Raw genomic sequence first — 25,281 nt, forward strand, 5'->3', positions numbered from 1 at the left:
TTATGAAATTTGGGTACATGGAAGATAGAAAACTAGAGAGTTATTGAAAGGGAAGACATTGACCTTGGATTGTGTTAAAAGGTTGTTACAACATGGGGGCCGAAGAGCCGTGTGCGGTACTGTTTTATGATTTATGTTCTAGAATGCACAAATTATCAAACAAGATGAGAAAATCTGCAGATGCTGGAAATCCAAAGCAACACACACAAAATGGTGGAGGAACTCATCCTGTCAGGCAGTGTCTATGGAAAAGAGTGAACAGTTAGCCCTAAACATCCGCCGCATAAATGCTGCCTGGGCTGCAGAGTTCCGCCAGAGTGTTGCTTATCAAACAAGAGGTGACTTGATTGCAAGTACATTTATTATGAAAGTATGAATGGAGTATACAACCCCGAGATACATCTTCACACGGACATCACGACAGAAAGAAGAACCATGGAACCAATCATTCAGAGAAAATTATCAACCCCACCCCTCCCATGCACATGGAGTACACATGTACCCCAGGCTACTGTGGGAGGTGAGGGAGGAGATTGCTGAGCCTCTGGCGATGATCTTTGCATCATTAATGGGGACGGGAGAGGTTCCGGAGGATTGGAGGGCTGTGGATGTTGTTCCTTTATTCAAGAAAGGGAGTAGAGATAGCCCAGGAAATTATAGTCTAGTGAGTCTCACCTCAGTGGTTGGTAAGTCGATGGAGAAGATCCTGAGAGGCAGGATTTATGAATGTTTGGAGAGGCATAATATGATAAGGAATAGTCAGCATGGCTTTGTACAAGGCAGGTTGTGCCTTACAAGCCTGATTGAATTTTTTGAGGATGTGACTTAACACATTGATGAAGGAAGAGCGGTAGATGTAGTGTACATGGATTTCAGCAAGGCATTTGATAAAGTACCCCATGCAAGGCTTATTGAGAAAGTAAGGAGGCATGGGATCCAAGAGGACATTGCTTTGTGGATCCAGAATTGGCTTGCCCACAGAAGGCAAAGCGTGGTTGTAGATGGGTCATATTCTCCATGGAGGAAGGTGACCAGTGGTGTTCCACAGGTATCTGTTCTGGAACCCCTCCTCTTTATGATTTTTGTAAATGACCTGGATGAAGAAGTGGAGGGATGGGTTAGTAAATTTGCTGATGACACAAAGGTTGGGGGTGTTGTGGATAGTGTGGAGGGCTGTCAGAGGTTACAGCAGGACATCGATAGGATGCAAAACTGGACTGAGAAGTGGCAGATGGAGTTCAACCCAGATAGGTGTGAAGTGGTTCATTTTGGTAGGTCAAATATGATGGCAGAATATAGTATTCATGGTAAGACTCTTGGCAGTGTGGAGGATCAGAGGGATCTTGGGGTCCAGGTCCATAGGACGCTCAAAGCAGCTGTGCAGGTTGACTCTGCAATTAAGAAGGCATACGGTGTATTGGTCTTCATCAGTCATGGAATTGAATTTAGGAACCGAGAGGTAATGTTGCAACTGTATAGGACCCTGGTACAGACCCCACTTGGAGTACTGTGCTCAGTTCTGGTCGCCTCATTACAGGAAGGACGTGGAAACCATAGAAAGGGTGCAAAGGAGATTTACAAGGATGTTGCCTGGATTGGGGAGCATACCTTATGAAAACAGGTTGAATGAACTCAGCCTTTTCTCCTTGGAGTGACGGAGGATGAGAGGTGACCTGATAGAGGTGTAGAACATGATGACATGCATTGATTGTATGGATAGTCAGAGGCTTTTTCCCAGGACTGAACTGGCTAGCACAAATCATGCAAACAGCAGCAAAACTAACCTAGCAGAAACACAGAAAATAAAACACAAAATTAAAAGGTGCATTTCAATCCAATGTTCATTATTTGCAGGCTGCCGCAATTCAAAAATTGCCCAAAAGTAGCAACAACAAATGGAACAACCAGAACTAGAACTAGAACACACCATAAAAACTGAATTCCAGTCCAAATCTGCAATCTGCATCACTTAAACCGCACTCCAGCCCCGTCCGCCAACAGCACTGAGAGATCACTGAAACACAAGGACCTTCTCTTGGGAGCAGAGGTGAGAGACCATCACACACAAACATCTCTGGCAGCTGCGAGCGAGAGGCACCCACCACAACAGATTCTATCTTCCTCAGCGCTTTAATCGGCGAGAGATGGAGTTGACCAGGGGCTCATCCCCCATCTCCTGGCTACCTGGCCTCCATGCCGTGAGCTTTGGTCGCAGACTCACTCGTGGAGGCAGTAAATCACCTGATCACACCACCAGAGTGTAGATCACAGGCTCTAACAGTAGCAGAAGCACATCTGAAATAAAAAGAAGACGTAAAAAAAGTGAAGGCAATTGCTTCATGAGCCATCTTGGGGGTGTTGCCTTTGCAGGTGCCATCTTTGTGTACAAGGTGATAAGATGCATAGATCAAGTGGACAGCCAGGGACTTTTCCCCCAGGATGAATATGGCTATACAAGGGAGACATAATGTTAAGGGGATTGGAGGAAAGTATAGGGGGGATGTCAGAGGTAAGTCTTTTTACACAGAGAGTGGTGGGTGCAAGGAATGGTGGTAGTGGTAGTGGAAGATACATTAGGGACATTTAAGAGACTCTTAGACAGGCACATTAATGATAAAAAAAATGGAGGGCCATGTAGGAGGAAAAGGTTAGCTTGATCTTAGAGTAGGTTAAGATGTCAGCACAACATTGTGGGCCGAAGGATGTGCTGTAATGTTCTGTATTCTAAACAGAGTGGAAAAGCAAATTGTACAGAGGATGTGGAGAGTCTGCAGAGGGATATTGATAGGTTAAGTGAGTGGTCTGGCAAATGGAATACAGCTTTGGTAAATGCAAGATCATCCACTTTGGAAGGAATAATAGAAGAGCAGATTATTGTTTAAACAGCGAAAGATTGCAGCATGCTGTTGAGCAGAAGGTCTTGGGAGTGTTTGTTCATGAATCGCAAAAAGTTGGCTTGCAGGTACAACAGGTTATTAAGAAGACAAATGGAATGTTGACCTTCATTGCTAGAGGGATTGAATTCAAGAGCAGGGAAGTCATGCTGCAACTATACAGGGTACTGGTGAGGACATACCTGGAGTACTGTGTGCAGTTCTGGTCTCCATACTTGAGGAAGTATATACTGGCTTCGGAGGCAGTGCAGAGGAGGTTCACCAGGTTGATACCAAGGATGAAGGGGTTAACCTATGAGGAGAGATTGAGTCACCTGGGACTATACTCTCTGGAGTTCAGAAGAATGAGAGGGGATCTTATAGAAACATACAAAATTTTGAAAGCGATAGACAAGTTAGAAGTAGGAAAGTTGTTTCCATTGGTAGGGGAGACTAGAACTAGAGGACATTGCCTCAAGATTCGGGGAGAAGATTTAGGACGGAGATGAGGAGAAACTGTTTTTCCCAGAGAGTGGTGAATCTGTGGAATTCTCTGCCCAGGGAAGCAGTTGAGGCTTCTTCACTAAATATATTTAAGATACAGTTAGATAGATTTTTACATAGTAAGGGAATTAAGGGTTATGGGGAAAAGGCAGGTAGGTGGAGATGAGTCCATGGCCAGATCAGCCATGATCTTATTGAATGGCAGGGCAAGTTCGATGGGCCAAATGGCCCACTCCTGCTTACGTTTTTATGTTCTCATGTTCTAAGCTGAAAGAGAAACAGCCTTCTTGTTTCAGTCCCCTGTCCTTACAACTGAGAAAGAGAGAAAAATAAGCAGCCCAGGTTATGCAAGTTTCTTGTCATTTCCAGCATGAGATTTCTTACTGTTGTGAAGCTCACAAAGCAAAGAGTAGACATGTTGATAAATCAGTAAATACAACAATTAAAGCAGTGATGAAGACAGAATGAGTGAATGCCACATCGCAGTGCAAACTGAAGTACAGCAAAAAGAAATGCCAAAGTGACTATTTTGGAACTGACAATAATTTTTATGCCTTGCTGTCGCAAAACAACAAATTTGATTTCATATAAGATGGTTATAGTTTATATACCATACAGCCCTCATTGCTGGGGGAAATGATGTTTAATGCAGGGTTATGAGCTGAGTGCAGGTCAGTGGGACTAGGTGAGAGTAAGTGGTCATTGTGCATTTTATTTTTAAGGTCGCTTATTTTTATTCTTTTTTATTTCTCTTCTAACATCTGTATATCTGTGCACTTGTAATGCTACTGTGACACTGTAATTTCCTTTGGGATCAGTAAAGTATCTGTTTATCGATCTATAATTAAACCGAAACCTGGTGAGTAAACCTGAGTCTAATTCTGAAGTGTATAGCCACATGCACAAGTACAGGTGCGATGAAAAACTTACTTGTAACAGCATCACAGGGACATCACATCAGATAAGCAGCATTCAGAAGAAAAAATATTTAATGTATTATCGATGTACATGAGATTCATTTTCTTGCAGGCATTTATAGGAAAATAAATAAATACAACATGCCGACAAAGACTGACAAACAACCAATGTGCAAAAGAAGATAACTTGTGCAACTAATAAAAAATACTGAGAATGTGAGTTGTTAAAAAGTCATTGAAAGAAAGTCAGTAGTTTGAGTTGTGTCAAATTTACTTTGAACTTTGAGTGAAGTTATCTACACTGGTTCAAGATCCTGATGGTTGAAGGGTGAAGGAGCACAACTGAGAGCATCCCGACTGGCTGTATCACTGCCTGGTGTGGGAACTGTACTTCCCTCAATCGCAGGACTCTGCAGAGTGGTGCAGACAGCCCAGTGCATCTGTAGATGCGAATTTACATAGAAACATAGAAAACATACAGCACAATACAGGTCCTTCGGCCCACAAAGGTTTGCTGATCATGACTGTACCATAGACTACCTAGGCTTACCCATAGCCCTCTATTTTTCTAAGCTCCATGTAGCCATCCAGGAGTTTCTTAAAAGACCCTATCGATTCCACCTCCACACACTCACCACTCTCTGAGTAAACAAACTTATCCCTGATATCTCCTCTGTACCTACTACCAAGCACCTTAAAACTATACCCTGTTTTGCTAGCCATTTCAGCCCTGGGGAAAAGCCTCTGACTATCCACACGATCAATGCCTCTCACCCTCTTGTACACCTTGATCAGGTCACCTCTCATCCTCCATCGCTCCAAGGAGAAAAGGCCAAGTTCACTCAATTTATTCTCATAAGGCATGCTCCCCAATCCAGGCAACATCCTTGTAAATCTCCTCTGCACCCTTTCTATGGTTTCCACATCCTTCCTGTAATGAGGCAACCAGAACTGAGCACAGTACTCCAAGTGGGGTCTGACCAGGGTCCTATATAGCTGCAACATTACCTCTCAGCTCCTAAATTCAATTCCACGATTGATGAAGGCCAATACACCATACGCCTTCTTAATCACAGAGTCAACCTGCGCAGCAGCTTTGAGTGTCCTATGGATTCAGACCCCAAGATCCCTCTGATCCTTCACATTGCCAAGAGTCTTTCCATTAATACTATATTCTATCATCATACTTAACCTACCAAAATGAACCACCTCACACTTATCAGGGTTGAACTCCATCTGCCACTTCTCAGTCCAGTTTAGCAACCTATCAATGTCCCGCTGTAACCTCTGACAGCCCTCCACACTACCCACAACACCTCCAAAAGTTTCTTCAGATACTTTAAGTGTAAAAGAGGGGTGAGAGTTGACATTGGACCGCTGGAAAATGATGCTGGAGAGGTAGTAATGGAGAGACAAAATGGAGGAGAACCTGAATAAATATTCAGCATCAGTCTTCACTGTGGAAGACACTAGCAGTGTGGTGGAAGTTCAAGAGCTTCAGGGGTCATTGATGCACTAAATATAACTCTCGGAGACGTGGGGCGAGATATAGGCTTTTATTGGCTGCAAGAAAGAACAAACAGCAAATGACCACCACAAGTGAGAAGGCGAATGCAATGTTAGCATTCATTTTAGGAGGACTAGAATATAAAAACAAGGATGTAATGTTCTTTATAAAGCACTGGTTGAATATTGACAGCAGTTTTGGGCCCCTTATCTTAGAAATGGTATGCTGAAACTGGAGAGTGTACAGAGAAGTTCATGAAAATCATTCCAGGATTGTCATATGAAGAGTGTTTGAAGACTCTGGGCCTGTATTCGTTAGAATTTAGAAGTATGAGGGGTGACCTCATTGAAACCTTTTGAATGGTGAAAGGTGTCTCAGAATAGAGCGGCATCTTTTTAGAATGGAGATGAGGAATTTCTTTTGCCAGAGAGTGGTAAACTGGAGTTATTTGCCACAGACAGCTGTGGAGACCAAGTCTTTATGTATATTTAATGCAGTAGATAATTTATTGATGGTTCAGGAAATGAAGGGATACGGGGAGAAGGCAGGAGACTGGGATGAGAGGAAAATTAGATCAGCCATGATGAAATGTTGGAGCAGTGCTCGATGAGCCTAATTTGGTCCTGTACTTTCAGTCTTAGTGTTGGAGCTGCCATCTTTGTTGCTGGCACGGAGGCGTCATGGGCACCATGGCGACCAGCGGGTGATGGCGTCATGACGCTAGACGGTCGCGAAGTAGTTGCTGGAAGGTTCGGGCGGCGCGGTGGATGCCGGGAGGTTTGCCTGACAGCCGACAAGATGATGGTGAGCGGCATGGGGGAGCGGTGTAATCCGGCGCCATCTGCCCGCCGTGGATGCGCGGCTGCCGGGGGCAGGGGCCCAGCGTGTGCCGGGCGGCGCGTCCGTGCGGCTGGAGCGGGTATTAGTGAGCGGTGGCTTCGCATGGCGGGGTGAATGGGGCCGGGGCTGTGGGCCGCAGCCGGGAGCCGGGCTGTGGGCCGCAGCCGGTGATCTCTTCAAGGGGGCGGTCGGGGCGGGTGCACCGAGGCATGGGTGACAGCGTCCCAGTGCGGGTGCGCAGCCCCCGGGGGGTGGGGGTCACAGCAAGATCCAAACACCCCTGCCGGATGGAGGGGGAAGGGAGGGGTCTGTCCCGGAGGCACCATGCTCAACTCTGAAGAGGAATGGCCCCATGATCTTACCGTTCCTCTCATGAAGGGCAGGGCATTATGTAGTGTAGTTGCTGCACTTTGTTTTATCAGAATCCCATTGTCCACAGATACACCAGTGGGTAGTGGATTTCACTGGCATATGTGGTGAAATTTGTTGTTTTGAGACAGTAGTACTGCAGTACACAATAAAAAATCTCTAAATTACAATAAGAAAATACATATAAGCAACTCTGTAGCGTAGTGGTTAGCACAATCCAGCGACCTGGGTCAAATTCCTGCCGCTGTCTGTAAGGAGTTTGTACGATCTCCTTGTGATGGGGTGGGTTTCCTCCCACAGTGCAAAGATGTACCAGTTGGTAGTTAGTTGGTCAATTGTAAAAATTGTCCTGTGACTAGGCTCGGATTAAATCAAGGGATCGCAGGGCAGTACAGCTCAAAGGGCCAGAGGACCTATTCCACACTATTTAATCATAAATAAATATGTGCAAAAAGCAAAAAAATAGTAAGGTAATGCACATGGGTTCATTTAATGGCAGAGGAAAAGAAGCTGTTCCTAAAATATTGAGTTTTAGGACAGCTACTGTTGTAATGAATTCAAGCAACACACACAAAGCGCTGGTGGAACGCAGCAGGCCAGGCAACATCCATAAGAAGAAGTACAGTTGACATTTCGGGTTGAGACCCTTCGCCAGGACTAATGGAATGTCCTCGTTTTTGTGTTGTAATGAATTGATCTGTGCAAACAGTATGCATAGCAAGGTTTATGTGACAGTATGACTTTGGTACATTTAACAGTAATAAGCCAACAGCAATTCATCAGTGTGGTATCAGCACTGGCCACAGCTGCCTCCCTCCCCATCCTCTGATTGTTTCAGCACCTATCCCTCCTGGTGCTGCCTATGGTGTCACCCCTATCCCTGGTGCTGATTTTTGGCTTTGTTTTAAGGAGTGGTGCCTCAGAAAGGCACAGAGTCCATCATTAAGGATCCCCATCACCAGGTCATGCCCTTTTCTCATTGCTAACATCAGGAAGGAGATACAGGAGCCTGAAAGCACATACTTGCAGTTTAGGAACAGCTTCTTCCCCTCTGCCATCCGATTCTAAATGGTCTTTGGACCCATGAACTCTACCTCACTACTTTGTTTTTATTTTTGCATGCTTATTTAATTTCACAATTTATACTTGTAATGCAGTTTCTTTCTCTATTATTATGTGTTGCATTGTACTGCTGCTGCAAGGACAAATGTCATCCCAGTGATATTAAACCTGATTCTGATTTTCCTCTTGCTTGCAGTGCTGTGTCGCTGTAGCAGTGCAGTATGGCAACTGCTCTGCCCAAATATAGTTAACAACAGGGAACTGTTCACACAGCCCAGTCTCCTCTGTACTAACTCCATCCTGTCTGCAGCCAACATGATTATGGAGCCCTTCCACCCCATTCATTCTCTTGTCTTCCTCCTTCTGATGGGCTGATATACTGGAGGTTCTGGTTTTGCCCTGGATTCTCATTCCCAAGTCGTGGATCAGGGCAATGATGGACCTTTCTACAGTGTTTCTGACAGCCTTGGGCTAGTGCAAAAAATATCAACAGCCAACACCATAAAGCAGAATATTCAGGATTAGCTTTGCAAGTAAACATTTCCAGTCAAGGCACTCTTTTCCTTCTGGATGTTTCCTGATCCGAGTGTTGCAGACCATAGTTTGTTTTGCCTGAAAGTTACAGTATCTGCACTATTTTGGTGATAATGAAGTATCCTTGACAGAAACGTAGCTGCCAATCTAAACACTTGCATAGGCAATGGTTAGAAAATGGCCACAGAATCTGTTTCTGTAATTTAAGTACTATAGGATAAGTGTTATGATATCCAGAATTTCCTTGTCCTGATGAATGGTCTCGGCCCAAAATATCGATGCAGTTCCTCTCCATAGATGCCGCCCGACCTGCCAAGTTCCTCAGCGTTTTGTGTGCTTATGAAAACAGGGAAGCCATGTAGTTGTTTAATAGAAAATGCTACTAGTTCTCAGTAGGTCAGTCAGTGTCTGGAAAGTGTTACAGAGTTAATAATTCAGGTCATGATTTTTCATTGGAAATCTGTCTCTGTTTCCAATATATTTGTGGTGGAGGGTTCGCAGCCATTGCTACTTGCGCATGGAAAAATTTTCCCTCTCCCTTTGTCTTAAACCTCCAGTGCTTCTGTGCTACCTGAAGTCCTTTGCCATCAGCTAGCTGATGGAAACAGATTTGCTGTGATGCTGCGCACTTCTTTCAAATTTCCCTTCCACCATTCAACTTTGAGAAGAGCCCAATCTAACCTTAGTAAATACAAAGTACACTGCAGATGCTGTGGTCAAATCAACACATACAAAGAAGCTGGATGAACTCAGCAGGTCGGGCAGCATCCGTTGAAAGGAGCAGTCAACGTTTCGGGTCGAGGCCCTTCGTCAGGAGGAGGGGGCAGGGGCCCCGTTGCAGAAACCCCTTTTTGCTGATAAATCTCTGCCCCTTTCAATAACAATCTTCCTATTGGTTAATTATCAGTTCAAAACTTTGTTTGCATGGCATCCATTCTGATTAATTCATCATATCAGTACATTGAGGTCGTTCAATGGCAAATAATAACAGAATACAAAATAAAATGTAATAGTCATAGAAAAGTACAGCATAGAAAAAAGCCCTTTGGCCCATCTAGTCTGTACCGAACTATTTGAACTGCCTACTCCCATCAGCCTGCACCAGGACCATTGCCCTCCATACCCCTACCATCCACATACCTATCTAAATTTCCTTTAAACGTTGAAATTAAGCATCCGCCATTTTTACTGGCAGCTTGTTCCACACTCTCAAGACTCTCTGAGTGAAGAAGGTTCCCCATAAACTTTTTATCTTTCACCCTTAACCCATAGCCTCTATTTGTAGTCCCACCGGATCCTCAATGGATAAAGCCTGCTTGCAGTTACCCTATCTATATCCCTCATAATTTTGTATACCTTTATCAAATCTCTTCTCAATCTTCTTTGTTACAAGTAATATATTCCTAACTTATTCTATATTTCCTTTTAATTAAGGTCCTCCTGTCCTGGCCACATCTTTGTAAATTTTTTTTCTGTATTCTTTCAACCTTATTTACATCTTTCCTGTAGGAAAGTGCACACAATACTCCAAATAAGGCCTCACCAACATCTTATATAGTTACAATAAAAGTGCAGTGCAGGCAGGCAATATGGTGCAAGGCCATAACGAGGTAGACTGTCAGGTCAGGAGTCAATCCTTATTAGAAGCTGCCCTTGAGCCTGGTACTATGTGCTTTCAGACTTTAGGCTTTTGTATCTTTTGCTGAATGAGAGGGGGACAACACAATGTTCTGAGTGTTTAGGGTCTGTACAAGAGTCCATGGAGAGGAGGGTGAAGGCTGATTTCTGATGTGCAACCTCGTGTAGTGCAGTTGCTATACCAAGTTGTGGAGCATCCAAAAAGGATGCTCTCTGTAGTGCGTTGGTAAAAATTGAGTGTCAAGGGGAACATGTCAAATTTCTTTAGTCTCCTGATGAAGTAGAGGTGCTAGTGTGCTTCTTGGTTGTGGCATCTACGTGGTTGGACCAGGAAAGTCTTTTGATAAGATGTTCACTCAGCTCTCAACCCTTTTCACCTCCGCACTGTTGATGTAAAGAGGAGCATGTGCACTGTCCCCTTCCTGAAGTCAGTGAAGAGCTGTTTTGCTGGTTATGGGTGAGGTTGTTATAATCCATGCCATTTGCTCTCTGTCTCCTTCCTGTAGTATGATATCATTATTTGAGATGCAGCCCACAATAGTGGTGTTATCTGCAAACTTGTAGATGAAATTAGGGCAGAATCTGCCCATGCAGTCAGGGCACTCATGATGCAACTCAGGGAACACCTGTTTTTTTAGAATAATCATGACACTGCCTGCCTATCCTTACTGATTCAGGACGTTAGCAATTCAGATGAATTGACAACTGAAGCAAGCCTTTGTAAATTTGAACAATTTAGACAAGTTTGTCTTGAACAATTCATTTTCTTCAGTTTAATATTAGGCAGCATATCGTCTAATTCAGAAGTTACTGATTAGAAAACACTTTCTGTTAATTAGTCTGCCCCTAGATTTTACTGCAGTACATAAGGATGGGCTGTATTAATGGGGAAATTTGAAGTCTGGTTTACTTCCTCAGCTGTCAGATCCTGAGGCACTCATGACAATATTTGACAACTAAAAGGATGTTTAATCTCTTAACCACCATCACGAAAATCAAAGTCAGGTTTATTATCACTAACTTACATGATATAAAATTTGTTTTGTGGTAGCAGTACAGTGCAAAGATATAAAATTACTGTAAGTTACAAATTAAATAAGCATAAACAAAAGGAATAACGAGGTAGTCCAGATGCAGTTCATGTGGAACAAGAACAAGCTGCCAGTGGAAGTGGTGGAGTTTCTTAAATGTTGAAGTCAAATCTGAATCCACCACTTCCACTGGCAGCTTGTTCCACACTCCCATAACCCTCAGTGAAGAAGCTCCTTCTCATGTTCCCCTTAAACATTTTACCTTCCATCCTATAGTTGTAATCTCACCCAGCTTCAATGGAAAAAGCCTGTTTGCATTTACTCAACCTGTACCCCTCTATCAAATCTCCTCTCATTCTACTCGATTCTGGGGAATAAAATCTTAACCTATTCAATCTTTCTCAGTAAGGAGATGACCAAAAACTGCACTCAGTACTCCAAATTAGGTCTCATTAATGTTTTATACAATTTCAACATACCATCTTAACTCCTGTACTCAGTACTTTGATTTATGAAGGCCACTATGTCAAAAGCTTTCTTTGTGACCCTATCTACTGTACCTGTGAAGCCACTTTCAATGAATTACGGATCTGTATTCCCAGATCTCTGTTCTACTACATTCCTCAGTGCCCTACCATTCACCATGTAAGTCCTATCCTAGTTGGTCCTTCAAAAGTGCAACATCACACACTTGTCTGCATTAAATTACATCTGCCTTTTTCAGCCCTTTTTCCAGCTGGTCTAGATCCCGCTGCAAGCCATGATGGTCTTCTTCACTGCCTGCTGCACCCCTAGTCTTGGTGTCATCTGCAAATTTAATGATCTAGTTTACTACATTATCATTCAGGTCATCAATATAGATGAAAAGCAATGGACCCAGCACCAATCCCTGCAGCAAACTATGAGTCACAGGCCTCCAGTCAGGCAACTATCTTTTACCACTCATTGGCTTCTCCCACAAAGCCAATATCTTAGATATCCAGTTTATCCAAATCTTCTATATCCAGTTGCCTAGAATAGTGCCACTACAAATGTCAGCCTCAGCAGCCAATAATATTTAGGTTTATTTTTAGAGCCTTTCTTAACTAGTGGAACAACATTAGCTGTCCTGCAGTACCTCACCTGTTGGAAAGGATGATTTAAATAATCTCTGCTAGGACCCCTTGAATTTCTGCATTTGCCTCCCACAGGGTCTAAATGTTAGACCCCAGAATTTATCCATCCTGATTTGCCTCAAGACAGTAACCACTTCCTTCTCTGTAATCTGTATGCAGTCCATGACCTCGCTGCTGCCTTGCCTCACATTTGTAGACTCTGCCCAATTCCCAGATGCAAAAGATCCAGTTAAGATCTCTCCCATCTCTTTCAGCTCCATGCATCAATTACCACTGATCTTCCAGAGGACCAATTTTGTCCCTTGCTGTCCTTTGCTCTTAATATGTCTATAGAGCCCTTAAGGTTCTCCTTCAACTATATCAATTACAACGTGGAGAAAGTGTTGCCAAAGTGGATGGATTGGAAGTCCGAGATTATCGGCAGAAGAACTAGAAATGGCATTTTTTTTGTGAGTGTGACTGTGCCTCCTGAATGAGCACTCAAAGCAAATTCAAAGTAACTCTCAAAAGAAAACTTGGCAAATGTTTTTGTGGCAGGATCTTGGGATAGAAAAAGCAGATAGAACTAATTGGAGAGCTCTAATCAAAAGTTTTGCACAGATACCTTGGGCTGAATGAACTTTTCATTCACATTAGTTCATCTTTTTTTGAACTAGTCCATCACTGGTAGGTCTCCTAATTAGATGAGCTAAATTTAAGGTTATTGCAGGAAAAGAAAGATTTAAAAGATCCAGGTGCAAAAAATGTAATTTCTCCACCATGTCTTTATTGTTTTTTTTTAAATCTTTTGTTTCCTCTAGCATTGGTAATAATTTTACTCAGTATTGTAGTTTTAAAAAGTGACTTACTAAGAAAGTGATATCTATGGATTCATAGAGTTAGAGTGATAATAACAGAATAACAGGTTCTTCAGACATGTCTGTTTGCGCCAACTGCTTTGCCCATCTACGTCAATCCCATTTGTCCGCATTTGGACTGTATATGTCTATGCCTTGAAGTGTCTTAAGTGCCTTTTAAACATAGTAGCTAATTCAATATATTTCCATTTCTTTGGCAGTCCGCACCAGTTATCCTCCTCAAGGAGGGGACAGATACTTCGCAAGGGACTCCACAACTGGTCAGCAACATTAATGCCTGTCAGGTTATTGCTGAGGCCATTCGAACCACACTGGGGCCACGTGGGATGGACAAGCTGATCGTGGATGACAGAGGTAAAGGCACTGGGCAACTTGTTGTGCTGTTTCTATCTTTACAGGTCTGTGTAACATGCTTGAGAAATGCTGGGTCTGATACAATACACTTGCCAGTCAGTGTACAGTCCACGCAATGGATTTAAATAACCATTGCCTATTCTGCTGTAGTAACTTCATCTTCAGTAGCTTTTACTCTTAATTCTGTATTGTTTTACCTTGTTTTACCTCATGCACTGTGCAGTGATTGGATCTGTATGAATAGTATGCTAGGTAAGCTTCTCTCTGTATCTGTTACAATAGTAACAAACCAATACCAAAACCATTGTTTGTTGAGGAAAGGCAACCTCTTCCTACGTTGAGGTGGGAAGTTGTGTTACTAGAAAACAGCCCTGTCCAATTTTTCATAACTTAAAGCTGTGAGGCGTCATGGTAGCATAGCGGTTAGCACTATGTTTACTGTACTAACAACCAGGTTCGATCCCGCCCCCGCTGCCTGTAAGGAGTTTGCACGTTCTCCCCGTGACTGTATGAGTTGCTTCTGGATGCTCCAATTTCCTTCCACAGTTGAAAGATGTACTAGTTGGTAAGTTAATTGGGCATTGTAAATAGTTCTGTGATTAGGTTACGGTTAAATTGAGGGTTGCTGGGCAGTGCGGCTCCAATGGCCAGAGGGCCTGTTCTGCACTGTACCTCAGAGTCATAGAAAAGTACAACACTGAAGCAGACCCTTCGGCCCTTCTAGGCTATGCCAAACCATTTAACCTGCCCACTCCCGTCAACCTTTCTACTCTTAGCTCAATAAATGAACATAAATCATCCATGCTTACTTCAAGATTTTTAAAAAAAACTTGTGTTGATTGATTTACTTTTTATGCAGGCATTCTGTCTGAGCGTATTATTCAGTCTTTTGGTAGTGATTTCTGAATTTCGTAAAGCTGAATGGCCATAGTGCATGAGTTATCTGTGTTGCAAGCAGAGATGGTGCTGTTCCCAAATCACATTCAACTTCACTCTTAACTATGCCCAGTGCAGAGTATCTAGCTAGGCCAGTTATGCTGGACCAACTTGGTATCTCAGCCGATGTGTACTACATAATTGGCAGGGTTTCTGTATATTGCTATTGTGTACGTATAATTTATTTTCCCATTTTGGGAGTTCACAATTTCTCGCACAATCGCAAGTTTAATTCTGCATTTTTATTTAAAGGGAAAGCAACTATTTCAAATGATGGGGCCACCATCTTGAAGCTGCTCGATGTCGTTCATCCAGCTGCAAAGATCCTCGTAGATATTGCAAAATCACAGGATGCTGAGGTAAAATCAGATGTTTTTCCCCCACTTGTGATTGGAATCACAAATTTCATAGCTACCAGAGTTTTTGATAAACATACAAAATGGTGGAGGAACTCAGCAGGCCAGGCAGCATCTATAGAAAAAAAGTACCCGTTTGTTCTGGCGGACGGAGCATAGATGTTCGGCAAAGCGGTCTCCCATTCCGATATGTCACCACCCATTTTAATTTTGTTTCCCATTCCCATTCTGATATGTCCGTCCATGTCCTCCTCCACTGTCAGGTTAAGGCCACATTTAGTTTGGAGGAACAACACCTTACATTCCATTTGGGTAGCCTCCAAACTGATGGCATGTACATTGATTTCTCAAACTGTCAGTAATGCCTCCACCACCACCACCCCCCCCAACCATTTCCCATCTCCTTGTCTCTGTCACGTATTATCTCCTTACCCCTCCCCCTTTCTTTTTCTTCCATGGCCTTCTGTCACTTTCACCAATCAACTTCCTAGCTTTTTTGCTTTGTCCCTCTCCAAGTTTCCTCTATCACCTGGTGTTTCTTTCTCCCCTCCCCCCACCTTTCAAATCTACTCCTCAGCTTTTGTTCTCCAGTCCTGTCGAAGGGTTTCAGCTTGAAGCATCAACTGTACTTTTTTCCTTAAGATGCTGCTTGACTGCTGAGTTACTCCAGCATTTTGTGTGTGTTGCTCGGATTTCCAGCATTTGCAGACTTTCTCTTTTTTGTGAGAGTATTTGATAGCTGTAGATCAGATATATATCATATCTATCTTGTAAAGAGGGTTCTACAACAGGTAGTCAAAGCTGCCCAATGCATTATGGGCACAAGCCTACCCGCCATACAGAAAGGTGCTGGTAACATCATGAAGGATCCCACCCACCCTGCTCATGGACTGTTTCTCCCACTCCTGTTATGCAGCACCCACACCACGATCACAAGACTCCCCAAGCACCAAGACTGATCAACACCTCCACCCACTAACCTACCCCTCCAAAGCTACATACACATCACCTTATGTACATATAATCAGTTAAGAGATATAACAGTTACTTGTGCATTGTGTTTTATAGGATTATTTTTATATTTATATTGTGTTTTGTATTTTTTTATGTTGCATTTTATCCAGAGTAACAATCATTTCATTCTCCTTCACACTCGTGTACTGAAGAATGACTGTAAATAATCTTGAATGCAAAGTAGGTATATAGACTGTTCTGTTTCCAGGTGGGCGATGGGACAACTTCAGTTACTCTGCTGGCTGCAGAATTCCTAAGGCAGATAAAATCGTACGTGGAAGAGGGGCTTCACCCACAGATAATTATCCGAGCCTTTCGTACAGCCACCCAGCTGGTAATGTGCTTCTTCAGTATTTTACAATGGATGTCTAAGATTTATCAGAGATTCGTGGTTCATTGTCTTTCTGAAATAGTACTTACAAAGTTGGTGTTTCTCCTATCTTGCATAAAAAACTATTCGCATGCATTACTGCAGTCCTCTGAAAAGTACATTTCTTGTGTGGCTCACGTTGCAGTACAGGGACAGCCTTGCGACCCACCATCGCTGTGCTGTAATATAAGCCACATATCATGTAGTTCATAATATGTGGGTGCAGACCACAGTGCCTGTCTAGACTAACTGCTTGCATGTCCCTGTTGATCTATATCTCACTAGGTCTCTCTCTATCCATGCTTTTAATGATTTTGCCTTTCACTGAAGACCTTTCCTTGCATTTGACCTGCCAAAATGCATCACCTCCCATTTAAGACCATAAGATATAGGAGCAGAATTAGGCCATTTAGCGCATTGAGCCTGCTCCACCATTTCATCATGTTTGATCCAATTTTCCTCTCAGCCCCAATCTCATGCTTTCTCCCCATACCCCTTCATGCCCTGACTAATCAAGAATCTATCAAACTCTGCCTTAAATATACATAAAGACGGCACAAAGAATTACACAGATTCACCACTCTCTGGCTAAAGCTATTCCTCCTCATCTTCATTCTAAACGGATGCCCCTCTATTCTGAGCCTATGTCTTCTGGTCTTAGATTCTCCCACCATAGGAAACAATTCTCCACATCCACTCTATCAAGTCCTTTCACCGTTTGATAGGTTTCAGTGAGGTCAGCCCTCATTCCTCTGAATTCTAGTGAATACAGGCCCAGAGCCATCAAATGTATGGGGTTGAGTGGGATCTAGGATCAGCCATGATGGAATGGTGAAGCAGACTCAATGGGCTGAATGGCCCAATTCTGCTCCTATGTCTTATGGTCTAAATACTGTTCATACAACAAGCCATTCAGTCCTGGAGTCATTTTCGTGAAAATCCTTTGAACCCTCTCTAGTTTCAGCACAACCTTTCAAAGATAAGGGGCCCAACACCTGAAGTGAAGTCTCACCAGCGCATTATAAAGTTTCAACATTGCATTTGCCTTCCTCATCACAGACTCAACCTGCAAATTAACCTCTAGGGAATCTTGCACAAGGACTCCTAAATCCCTTTGCAACTCAGTTTTGTTGTATTTTCTTTCTATTTAGAAAATAGTCAAACCTTTAATTTCTATTACCAAAATGGATGACCACACACTTCCCGACACTGTGTTTCACCTGACATTTCTTTTCCCATTCTCCTAGTATGTTTTAAGTCCTTCTGTAGCCTCCCTACTTCCTCAAAACTACCTGCTCCTCCACTTATCTTCATATCATCTGCAACAAAGCCATCAATTCCATCCAAACCATTGACATATAACATAAAAAGATCGGTCCCAACACAGATTCTTGTAGAACACCACTAGTCAGAAAAGGTTGCCTTTATTCCCAGACTTTGCCCCAGCCAATCAGCCACTGCTTTATCCACGCTAGAATCTTTCCTGTAGCTTGTTAAGCAGCCTCATGCATGGCACCTTGTCAAAGGCCTTCTGAAAGTCCCAAGTACACAACATCAACTGATTCTCCTTTGCCTATCCTGCTTGTTATTTCTTCAAAGAATTCCAACAGATTTGTCATGCACGATTTTCTCTTGAGGAAACCATGCTGACTACAGCCTATTTTATCATGTGCCTCCAAGTACCCTGAGACCTCGTCCTTAATAATCAATTCCAACATCTTCCCAATCACTGAGATCAGACTAACTGGCCTATAGTTTCTTTTTTTCTGCCTCTCTCCTTTCTTGTAGAGTGACATTTGCAATCTACCATTCTTCTGGAACCACTTCAAAATCTTGTGATTCTTGAAAGATCATTACCAGTGCCTCCATGATCTCTTCAGTCCCCTCTATCAGAACTCTAGGGTGTACACCATCTGGTCCAGGTACTTATCTAGCCCCGGCACCTGGAACTTCCACCATACTGCTAGTGTCTTCCACAGTGAAGAACGGCACAGAATACTTATTCAGTTCATCCACTATTTTGTCGTCCCTCATTACTACCTCTCCAGCATCACTTTCTTACGGTCCAATATCCACTCTCGCCTTTCTTTTACACTTAATGTGTCTTAAGAAACTTTTGGTATCCTTTTTAATATTATTGGCTAGCTTACTTTCATATTTCATCTTTACCTTCTCAATGACTTTTTCCAGTTGCCTTCTGTTAGGTTTTAAAAGCTTCCCAATCTTCTAACTTCCCACTAATCTTTGCTCTGTTATATCTCTTTGGCTTTGATTTCTCTTGTTAGGCATGGTTGTGTCATCTTTTCTTTAGAATACTTCTTCCTCTTTGGGATGTATATATATTCTGTGCCTTCCAAATTGCTTCAAAAATTCCAGGCATTGCTGCTCTGCCATCATCCCTGCCAGTGTTCTTTTCCAATCATTTCTGACCAACTCCTCTCTCATGCCTCTGTAATTTCCTTTTCTCCACTGTAATATTGATATATCCACTTTTCCTTCTTTTCAAATTTCAGGGTGAATTCTATCATATTATGATCACTTGCCCCTAAGGGTTCTTTTACTTAAGGTCTCTTAATCAATTCTGGTTCATTGCACAACACCTAATCCAGAATAACTGATCTCCTAGTAGACTAAGCCACTAAAAAGCCATCTCATGGGCCTTCTAGAAATTCCCCCTCCTTTAATCTAGCACCAACCTAATTTTCCCAATCTACTTGCATATTGGAGTCCCCCATGACTATTGCACTTTTGGATTGCATTTTCTATCTCCCTTTGTAATTTGTAGGGCACATCCTTAACTGCTGTTTGGGGGTCTGTATACAACTCTAATCAGGGTCTTTTTACCCTTGCATTTCCTTAGCTTGATCCACAATGATTCAACACCTTCAAACCCTATGTCACCTCCTTCTAATGATTTGATTTCATTTTTAACCAACAGAGCAAGGCCACCCCCTCTGCCTTCTTGCCTGTCCTTTCAATATAATGTGTGTCCTTGGACATTAAGCTCCCAGCTATAATCTTTTAGCCTACATCATACCTGCCAATCTCCAACTGCAATACTCCACGCATTCAAATACAACACCTACAGCCCTTTTTGATTTTGTCCACTTTTTATGTTGCAGCTTTCCTGTTGACTACAATTTTGCCCTATAAACAACCTTTCCTCACTACAGATTGCCTCTGTTTGTAAACTAGCTACCTCATCTTCAGCACTATCATCTACCTTTCTTGCATTTAAGTATAGGCATCTCACTATACACCGAGTTCAACCTTTTGTTTCCTAATTTTGTCTGAAGTCTTGCCAACATCTGCCTCCACAACCTCCACTAATTGATCTCGCACTCTAGTTGCCATCCCCCTGCAACTCTAGTTTAAACCCCACCGTGCAGTATTAACAAACCTTCCTACATGGATATTAGTCCCCCCTCCAGTTCAGGTGCAAAATGTCCCTTCTGTACAGGCCCCACCTTCCCTGGAAGAGAGCCCATTGGTCCAAAAATCTATCCTCCCTCCTTTACCAACTCCTTAGTCATCTATTAAACTGTATAATCTTCCTAGTTCTGGCCTCGCTAGCACGTGGCATGCGTAGCAATTCTGAGATCACAACCCTGGAGGTCCTGCCCTTTAACTTAGCACCTAACTCCCTGTACAGAACCTCATCACGTATCCTACCCATATCATTAGTACCTACATGGACCACGACTTCTGGCTGTTCCCCCTCCCACTTAAGAATGCTGACCTGATCCGTGATTTCCCGGACCCTGCCACCCGTGAGGCAACATTCCGTTCTCCTAATTCGAGAATCCCCTATCACTACAGCACGCCTCTTCTCCCCTCCTTCCCTTCTGAGTCACAGAGGCAGACTCAGTGCCAGAGACCTGACCACTGTGACTTTCCTCTGTTAGGCCATTCCCACCATCCCACACCCACCCCTGCAGACAGTATCTAAAGTGACACTTCTGTTGTAAAGTGGTTTGGCCACAGGGGTATTCTGCACCTTTGATGTAACTGCCTCTCTATTTGTCCTGTCTGTTACCCTGTTAGTCTCTCGAATGATCTGGAGTTCATCCAGTTCCAGCTCCAACTCTTAGCGTGGTTTGTTAGAAGTTGTAGCTGGATGCACTTCTCACAGTTGTAGTCTGCAGGGTCACTGGAGGTCTCCTTGCCTTCCCACATCAAGAAGTGTGTTTCAGTATCCTCCCTTTTATCCCTACAGTCCCAGCTGAGCTGATTGAAAAAAGAGAAGGGAAAAACTTGAGCTTTTCTTCCCTTTGCTTTCTCTGAGTGAAGCCTCAAAGAGCTAAAGCCTTAAAATCACTACTCTGACTATTCCATACAGAGGTCAGCTGCTGTGCTTGCCCTTGCTCTTACTAATCAATCCCAAACACCGATTGGCCGCTGGGTGAAGTTCTATTATGCTACCGTGACCCGCTCCGGCCTTTTATCCTCGGTCAGTGGACCTAATTGAAGTCCCCACCTCTCCAGACTTCAGATGTCTGCATTGGCTGCTGGTCAAAGCTCTGTTTGTCTGAGGTTTGCACTGTAGAATTCCCTCCCTTTACATTTTATTTTCCTTTACAAGTACATTTGAAATCTACCTTGGAATGAACAGTTTTGAAGTTCCTCTTGTACTTTCTTCTTGCTGTGGTGTTGATCTTTACCGCTTTTGCTCGTGACTGTTTGAGATATCTTATCCTAAATAAATGCTAGAACATTGTTTACATTTACGTTATTATATTGTAATTTGCTCTTTACTGCGCCTATTGTTTATTAATTATTGTACTGTCTTGCACTGTTTTGTGCACTTTATTTAGTCCCATGTAGGTCTGAAGTCTAGTGTAGTTTTGTGTTGCTTCACGCAGTCTAGTGTAGTTTTGTGTTATTTCATGTAGCACCATGGTCCTGGAGGAACGTTGTTTTGTTTTTACTGTGTACTGTACCAGCAGTTATGGTTGAAATGACAATAAAAGTGACAACTAAAAATGGAGAGATTCTCTGATCTGGTATTACATTCACAATAACAGATCTTTCCTCTAAGATTCATATCGGAACACACAACGTGGTCAGTACCCATTAGGTCAGGCAGCATCTATGGAGTGAACATTTTGGGCCGAGACAGTTCTTCAGGGCTGTTTATCAAACTCCTCTGTGCAGTTGACCAGTATCAATGTCTCACATAAACATTGCTAAGCAGATTATCAGGTCACTATCACATTGCTCCATTTGGCAGCTTGCATGTAGGTTGGTTGCTTTCAACAATACAACTTACAGCATTATGACTGTAGAGTGCTTTTAGAGGCCCTGAGTTTGTCCTCCACATGTATCTCAAGTATTAGGTACACTCAGCAAAGTAGTTTAGTGTTATAAACTTTAGTGTTATTATCTTGAACTATGTGTATGATTTTATATTTTTTGTTTGTGGAACAGGCTGTGGAAAAAATTAAATCCATTGCTGTAACAGTGAAGAAAGACGACAAGGAGTAAGTGATTTGCCTCTGATTTCATATGTCTGCTACCTAGTCTTACTATGAATATTCTCATCTGAGTTTGATGAATCTGTTTTAGTTCGCCATAGAGCGAATGAGTGACTCCACTCTAATTATCTGAAGCAATATTTGATTATCTAAAAATGGTATTAACAATTGCATTGTTCAAGTTTAAGTTAATTGTCATTCAACTATACACAGTACACATGTATACAGCTAAACAAAACAGCATCCCTAAGGGGCCAAGATGCAAAATACAGTATTTACAGTACTGACACCACATACTGTCACAAAGCAAGTCCCTGAGTGCACAGCCTGATGATTGATGGTGCATAAAATGTTGTCCTACAGCCACATTTCAGCAAAAACAAGTACTCGGCAGTTCCTCAATTCTCGCAGTTTCCTCCCACATTCTAATGATGTATGAGTTAGGGTTAGAAAGTTGAGGACATACTTTGTCGGTGACAGAAGCATGGCAACACTTGCAGGCTGCTCCTAGCGCAATCCTCAGACCGTGAGAGAATGCATACGTATTTCACAGTATGTTTCGAAGTAGAAGTGACAAATGAAACTAATTTGTAAATCCTTCAGTGCTGATAGAGGATGAATTTGCTATTTAGTTTCTATTTTAATCCTTTTTCTCCTGTCCGTGTAGGCATCAACGACAGCTCCTTGAGAAATGTGCAGCTACGGCCCTCAGCTCCAAGCTGATTGCTTTGCAGAAAGATTTCTTCTCCAAGATGGTGGTAGATGCGGTGATGTTGTTGGATGACCTCCTCCCACTGAAAATGATTGGAATGAAGAAAGTTCAAGGAGGTGGTTTGGAGGTCAGTGTTGCTGCGGATGATAAGTTTTAAATGGTAACTTAGTGATTTTCTTAAAAGATTTACTATAATTAAGTGCATTTGTATTTCATCCCTCTAAAGCCAAGAAGCTTTTATTGACGTGACATACCAACTCTTGAACCTGTTTAAATTTTTTGTTTCAAAAACATACTTCTTCATGTTGAAAGCCAACAGCCATGCCCATTTTACCTGTCCTGATAATGGAGTACCACAGCACAGAAGCAAAACCTTTGGCCCATTTAGTTCCTGCTGAATTATTACTCTGCTTAGTTCCATTGACCTGCATCAGCATCAGGGCCCTCCATACCCCTCCCATCTATGTACTGATCCAAATTTCTTTTAAATGTTACATTCAAACTACGTCCATCACTTTGCTAGCAGCTTGCTTCTGTTTTCCTGAGGTGTTTTTTCATTGTCTATGCTCTAGATTACTCTCTGTGCCATGTGCGTGACAGGGCAGGAATATGATATTGGAACACATGAATGAGTGGCTGAGGAAGTGGTGCAGAGGGCAGGGTTTCAGATTTCTAGATCATTGTGATCTCTTCTGAGAAAGGTATGACTTGTACAAAAAAGACAGGTTACACCTGACCCAATGAGTACCATTTTCCTTGTGGGTAGGTTTGCTAAGGCTGTTGCAGAGAGTTTAAACCAAGTTGACGTGGGGTAGGAACCACGGTGATAAGGCAGTTGGTATACAAGTCAATGCAGTTTGTAGTGGGACTGTGAGGAAGGATGGGCAGATGATAGGGCAAAATTGTAGTCAGTGGGATGAGGTGAAGTGTAACATGGGGCAAAATCAAAAAGGGTGATGAATACAGGACTGAAAGAGTTATATTTGAATGCACACTGTATACAGAATAAAGTAGATGATCTTGTAGTGAAGTTAGAGATCGGCAGGTATGACATTGTGGGCATGATTGAAAGAAGATCATAGTTGTGAGCTTAACACCCAAGGATAAGCTTTGTATTGACGGGGCGGACAGGTAGGCAGAGGGGGTGGGATGGCTCTGTTGGTAAAAAAAAATGAAATTAAATCCTTAGAAAGAGGTGACTTAGGATCGGAAGACGTAGAATTAAGCAATTGCAAGGGTTAAAAGACCCTGATGAGAGTTATGTACAGGCCTCTAAACAGTAACCAGGATGTGGGATATAATTTTCAATGAGAAATAGTAAAAGCCTGTAATAAAGGCAATGTTAAGATAGTCATGGGGGATTTCAGTATGCTGGTAGATCGGGAAAGTCAGGTTGGTGCTGGATCCCAAGAGAGGGAATTTGTAGAATGACTACGAGATGTTTTATTTTAGAGCAGTTCATGGTTGAGCCCACTAGGCAAAGGCAATTCTGGATTGGGTGTTGTGTGTCAAACCAGATTAGATTAGTGAGTATAAGATAAAAGAATCCTTGAGAGGTAGTAATATGATGGGATTCATCCTTCAGTTTTAGAGGGAGAAGATATGTTCAGATGTATCAGTACTACAGTGGAGTAAAGGGAATTGCGTTGGGAGCTGTCCAAAGTTGATTTGAAGGGGACACTAGCAGGGATGACATCAGAACAGCATTGTCTGGAGTTTCTGGGGGCAATTTGCAAGTGGCTGGATAGATACATCTCAAAGCTGAAGAAGCATTCTAAAAGAAGGATGAAGCAACTGTCAAGGGAAGCCAAAGACAACATAAGAGCAAAAGAGAGGGCATATAATATAGCAGAAATTAGTGGGAAGTTAGAGGATTGGGAAGCTTTTAAACTAACAGAAGGCAACTAAAAACGATACAGAGAGAAAAGATGAAATATGAAGAGAAGCTAGCCAATAATATCAAAGCAGATACCAGAAGTGTTTTTTCAGATATATCAAGAGTAAAAGAGGAGAGAGTGGTTATTGGACCACTGGAAAATGATGCTGGAGAGGTAGTAATAGGGGACAATGAAATGCTGGATGACAGCAGCACAGTGAAAGATAACAGCAGTATGCCAGATATTCAAGAGTGTCAGAAGACAGAAGTGATTGTAGTTGCTGGTACAAAGGTAAAGGTGCTAGGGAATCTGAAAGATCTGAAGGTAGATTAGTCACCTGGAAAAGATTGACTACAGCCTGGGGTCTGCTATTTGTAATGATCTTTCAAGAATCGCTTGGTTCTGGAGGACTAGAAAATTGAAAATATCACTCCCCTCTTTAAGAAGGGAGAGGAGGGAAATTATAGGCCAGTTAGCTTGACTTCAGTAGTTGGGAAGATGTTGAAATCTTTTGTTAAGGAGGAGGCTTCAGGGTACTTGAAGGCATATGATAAAATGGGCAGTTGTAAGCACGGTTTCCTTAAGGGGAATTCTTTGAGGAAATAACAGGCAGGATAGACAAAGGAGAATTAGTGGGTGTCGTTCATTTGGAATTTCAGAATGCCTGTGATAAGTAGCCACTTAACAAGTTAAGATCTCATGGTAGTATAAGAAAGATGTCAGCATGGATAGAACTTGGCTAATTGACAGGAGGCAAAGAGTTGGAATAAAGAGAGCTTTCTCTGGCTTCCAGTGATGAGTGGTGTTCTGTAGGGGGCAATATTTTGTTTGCTTCTTTTCATGTTATATGTCAATGATTTGGATGATAGATTTGATGGCTTTGTGGCCAAGTTTACAGATGATGCAAAGATTGGTGGAAGGGTAGGTAATGTAGAGGAAGC

The 25,281-nt window shown here is 42.6% G+C and overlaps 1 protein-coding gene across 1 annotated transcript in view; it reads left to right on the forward strand.

Moving 5' to 3' along the window:
• Positions 1–6,489: 6,489 nt before the first annotated feature.
• Positions 6,490–25,281, forward strand: part of cct7 (chaperonin containing TCP1, subunit 7 (eta)) — a 39,666-nt gene continuing 20,874 nt past the window's right edge. Inside the window, exons 1-6 of the mRNA XM_059965849.1 lie at positions 6,490–6,605; positions 13,448–13,601; positions 14,790–14,896; positions 16,116–16,241; positions 21,705–21,757; positions 22,419–22,590. Of these exons, the coding sequence (XP_059821832.1) occupies positions 6,516–6,605; positions 13,448–13,601; positions 14,790–14,896; positions 16,116–16,241; positions 21,705–21,757; positions 22,419–22,590 (702 nt within the window). The 5' untranslated portion in view covers positions 6,490–6,515. The remainder of the gene's footprint in view (positions 6,606–13,447; positions 13,602–14,789; positions 14,897–16,115; positions 16,242–21,704; positions 21,758–22,418; positions 22,591–25,281) is intronic.

Source organism: Hypanus sabinus, chromosome 3, assembly GCF_030144855.1.
Source record: "Hypanus sabinus isolate sHypSab1 chromosome 3, sHypSab1.hap1, whole genome shotgun sequence".
NCBI lineage: Eukaryota > Metazoa > Chordata > Chondrichthyes > Myliobatiformes > Dasyatidae > Hypanus > Hypanus sabinus.